This window comes from Pteropus vampyrus, unplaced genomic scaffold (genome assembly GCF_000151845.1).
Source record: "Pteropus vampyrus isolate Shadow unplaced genomic scaffold, Pvam_2.0 Scaffold1, whole genome shotgun sequence".
NCBI lineage: Eukaryota > Metazoa > Chordata > Mammalia > Chiroptera > Pteropodidae > Pteropus > Pteropus vampyrus.
The window spans coordinates 9,463,900-9,468,351 of record NW_011888782.1 but is presented as its reverse complement, the minus strand read 5'-3'; the positions used below and the strand labels follow the sequence as shown (position 1 = coordinate 9,468,351).

General features: G+C 34.3%; 1 protein-coding gene across 1 annotated transcript in view; it reads right to left on the bottom strand.

Moving 5' to 3' along the window:
• UBE2E1 (ubiquitin conjugating enzyme E2 E1) overlaps positions 1-3,588 on the bottom strand; it is a 534,712-nt gene extending 531,124 nt beyond the window's left edge. Inside the window, exon 1 of the mRNA XM_011356991.2 lies at positions 3,386-3,588. Within this exon, the coding sequence (XP_011355293.1) occupies positions 3,386-3,561 (176 nt within the window). The 5' untranslated portion in view covers positions 3,562-3,588. The remainder of the gene's footprint in view (positions 1-3,385) is intronic.
• Between the last annotated feature and the right edge of the window lie 864 nt (positions 3,589-4,452).

Here is a 4,452-nt window from a genome sequence, read left to right as displayed (position 1 = left end):
ATATATACACACATACACACACATACACATACACAGTATATATACACACACTATTATATTTTGTCCAATAAAATCACAATGTCTGCTCTAAACAAAGTTAATTTGTAATGAATGTACATTTATAAATCTGTCAACACATAAAAGAAGCAGTAGTCAATTCAATGAAGAGCTCAAAATACGTTTTATGGAATTGATTAGTAAATTTAATAATATCATCAAAATCTGTCACTGCAGACATAGTCTAACTACATACATGCAAATATAACAAGAGTGATACAGACATTATCAAGAGAACAGACTGTGATAAAAACATACCAATTTCTTAAACAAATTCTTGCCAAAAATGCATCAAGGATATAACTATAATCTTCCCCTTAACTCTAAAAAAGACAAATTAATTTATACAATCGTTTAAATAAAATACCCACTTAAATGATTTTTGTATCCTACATCACTTTTCTGTAGTACCTGAAAACTGAGAATTTTTTCAAGAAACATGTTTCTACACCAAATTATTAATTTTATAATTACAGTATGTTTAATTCAATTGAGCATCTCTGTGCAAAGTATTCTCCTTGAGTTACTATAAAATGTATATAATTATAGCATTTAAGTGTTTCTAATTTAACAACAGCATTAAGTCCCCAGAGGTTAACATATACCTCATTTTCCTAAAATTTATTGAATGGGCTTGAAAAATAGTATTGTGCACTTTAACTGGCACAAAGTCTAAATGACAGTGTTAGTGTGTGATATCTATGTGCGAAATAAATGTTTTATCACATTTAGTCCTCACAATGGCCCTGTGAAGATGGTACCATTATTATGTCCATTTTACAGAAGAGGAAACTGAGGCTTAGAAATGTTAAATTAAGTATCGAAGATCACCAGGCTACTAAATGCCAGAACCTAGACTCAAATCCAGATCCTATCTCTAGAGTCCAAGCTCTACACTACTTCTGATTAATCATCTCTCATAAAATGACGCTATTTAGAAAAGACTTCTCATCTGAATAAAGATCAATTGAATAATAAAGTATAAATAAGAGTTTTATTTTGAAACTACCTCTAACTGAATCTTCTGAACACATTAGTACTTGAATCCTAATATCCATGGAAGATCCAATTCCTAAAATAAACTCAAAACTCTAAGACAACCAGTAAATATTATAACCCTACTATTTTAGGCACTGTGGACACAATGGTGATTTATAAAGATATATAGGTCCCTACCCTTAAGATTCTCAAATTTTTCCCCAGTTCTAACAACTTAAGCAGAGATGGAAAATGATAACTTTACCATCACCTAGATTTAGGGAAGAAGAGGGAGAAGAACTAAGCTTTTTTTTTTTTTTTTAACTTAAAAAATTAACAGTGAAACAGCATTTTTATATTTAAAACAAATGATAAATGACTAAGTCACTTCAGACACTGTCATTCATAAACCATCCAGGACCTTCTAGAGGAAGGTCACAAATCACAATTTGAAAATCACAGATTAATTCAATGAATTTGTCAACAAAGGGATTCTTTCAGACAAGAAGCAACTCAATATAATAATACCAATTTCTATTAAGTGACAATCGGGCACACACCCATACTATCTCAAACTAGGTTTTATCCTCTATTTAAAGAGGGGGGAGGAAGGAAAAGTAGGTTTGAATATATAACCTATACTTTGTAAACACTGTAATAAAATGAAGTAAAAGACGACCCATGTACCTGAAAAAATTCATCCTCACTTTCACACGTTATACAGTTCACTCTCTATTTGCCCAATAAATATGAATTTGAAGTATTTATGGTGTCACTCCCAGCCAGGAAAAAGGCAAGGTCTCACAAAGGCAGGCAGGAGTCTTTGCTAATTAGCAGTCATAGGAAAACAGAGCTCAGACTGGCAGAAGCACTCTCCAGATTCTATGCCCCACAGACCTGGCCAACCCATCCTCTCTCCTTCTGATAAGCTGAAGAGGCCCTTTAAAAACCCTCACTATTAGAAGCTGAGGACTAAATCAGTTTCTTCATTTACATAGGGCCACAATCTGTACTTGAATATCTCTTACCCATCCCCACCCAATTTTCTTTAATCTAAATGTCATATTTTCCCCATTCCCATCTTTCTTATCCATGCTAATGCCACCCTCCATTTCTTAGCAGCAGGTCATTTTGTGTTGTGGCCAGGTGGCAGAGGGTTAGGGTCAGCCAAGTGAAGCTCTCTGGACTTGAGGTGTGATAGCAAAAACTAACTAAATCCTCTTCCCCACACTAGCAAGTTCTGTATGGTGGTTTAAAGGTTTAAAGTTCAAGGCTATCTGACTTTCACACGACTCCTTCAACAAAGGCCAAGGATCAGCAATACACTTCTGGGAAGGGCAAACTAACTACTCTAGTCTCTGGGAATGGGTTGCTGATCACTTGCCATCACTCCAACATCTCTCCCTAGAAAGTCATGTCTCACAAGAGGCCTGAGTTGGTTAGCCCCAATCCTGAAGACTGACCAGGCCAGAGAGAAACAAGGTCTACTAGATCATAATTGTTTTTGATCTTTGGGAAAGGAGTTTTCTTGAATCCACACTCTCTAATAAAATATAAAGCTATCATTCAGCATTCAGACAACCCACAATGCCTAAAACTTAGACTGCATTTATTTATACTTTCTATTTGATATAATAAAAGGTATTAGAGCAAAACAAAAACATTAAATCACAGAATCAGGACTCTGCTAAATTTAATTTACCTTTAAACTATTTTCCAAGAGATATTCAATAATGTAACAATATTCAAGCAGATTGCCTATGCTGAGTCTGATGACATGTCAATGATCATAAGCAATTGATGTGGCAATACAGAATCATTCAAATATCTACCTTCCAGATCTATCTATTTTCTAGAGAAAAAGAAAATCTGTATCAAGACTGACCGATTGCCTAACATAATGAAACCAAGATGAATCTGTTATAAACACCAGCATTTCTCACTTTTCTAACACGGAGCAGTAGAAAAAATGCTATCATTCAGTAATTATTTTAAGAGTCCTGCTCTCTATTCTAGGTTACTAAACAAAATAAAATGCTTATAATCAAGTAAGTATAAATCAAATCAATACATTTTTACATGCATTTTCCTGTATATGTTCACCTAACCATAAATACAGACACACACGCGATATGTACTTTATTAATCTGCCATGCTGTTTAACTGATATTAAATACCAAAAAATTCATATTGCCTACAATTAAAACCATGTAAAAGAAATAATCTTGAAGAAAAAAATTCATGAACCTCATGGTTCACACCCCAGAAAAACGATTAACTGCAACAGAAAAGTAGAACTTAAGATGATAAATTGATACAAAAAATAAAAAGATTACAATTACTAAGGTACCTTTTAGCACTAGTTGACAATTTAGCAGCTGTTTTGCTGGATATTTTCCCCTCCTTTTTCTTGGGCTGAACTTGTTCTCTTTCTGGTTCTTGCTGAACAGTTTCACGTTGGTCTCCATCAGAACTTCCTCCACTAGTGCTTGGACTGTCATCAACTCTTTGTGCCTCAGTGGACATTTTAGATCCTAGATTAAAGAAACAACAAAAAACATTTATTCAGTTGTGGGAGAACTAGAGTAAGGTACCTCGAGAATAGAGAAAAAATGAGCCTCAAAATAGAACAAGTAAAACTAGTATAAAAGGAATAACTTGGTCATTTACAAAACAGCTCTAGGAATTGCCAAAATACTTCTTTCATCCACTCAAAATGTACTGAGAAGAGAAATAAAAACATACAAAATATATACACGAAATGTTCACAGCAACATTATTCACAGAGCCAAAAAGAGGAAACAACTCAAATGTCCACTGACAAAATGGATAAAGCAATGTGGTATATCCACACAATGAATATTATTCAACCATATAAAGGAATGAAATACAGCATTTATATGCTACAACATGGGTGCACTTTGAAAACATTATGCTAAGTGAAATAAGCCAGTCACAAGGGTCCATAAACTGTGTGATTCCATTTATATGAATGTCCACAATAGGCAGAGACAGAGACAGAAAGGTCAGTAAGTGGTTGCCAGGGACTAAGAGTAAAGGAAGAATGAGGAAGGACTGTTAATAGGTATAAAGTTTCCTTTTGGGGTTGATGAAAATATTCTGAAATTATGTAATAGTGATGTTACACAACTGTAAGTATTCTAAAAAGCACCAAATTATACATTTTAAAAGGATGAATTTTATAGTATGTGAATTACATGTCAATAAAGTTGGTACAAAAAAAAGAAGTGAGGGCCTACTCTCCACCAGGCACTTTGGTCCCCCAAGCATGAGAAATTTGGGGTAGTGGGTAAACCAACTTGCTATATGCTATAACAGAGGTGAGTGAAAACAGCCGCAGGAAGAGAGAAATAAGGGACACTTTCCCATCCATATCCAATAAACATATCCTCAGGA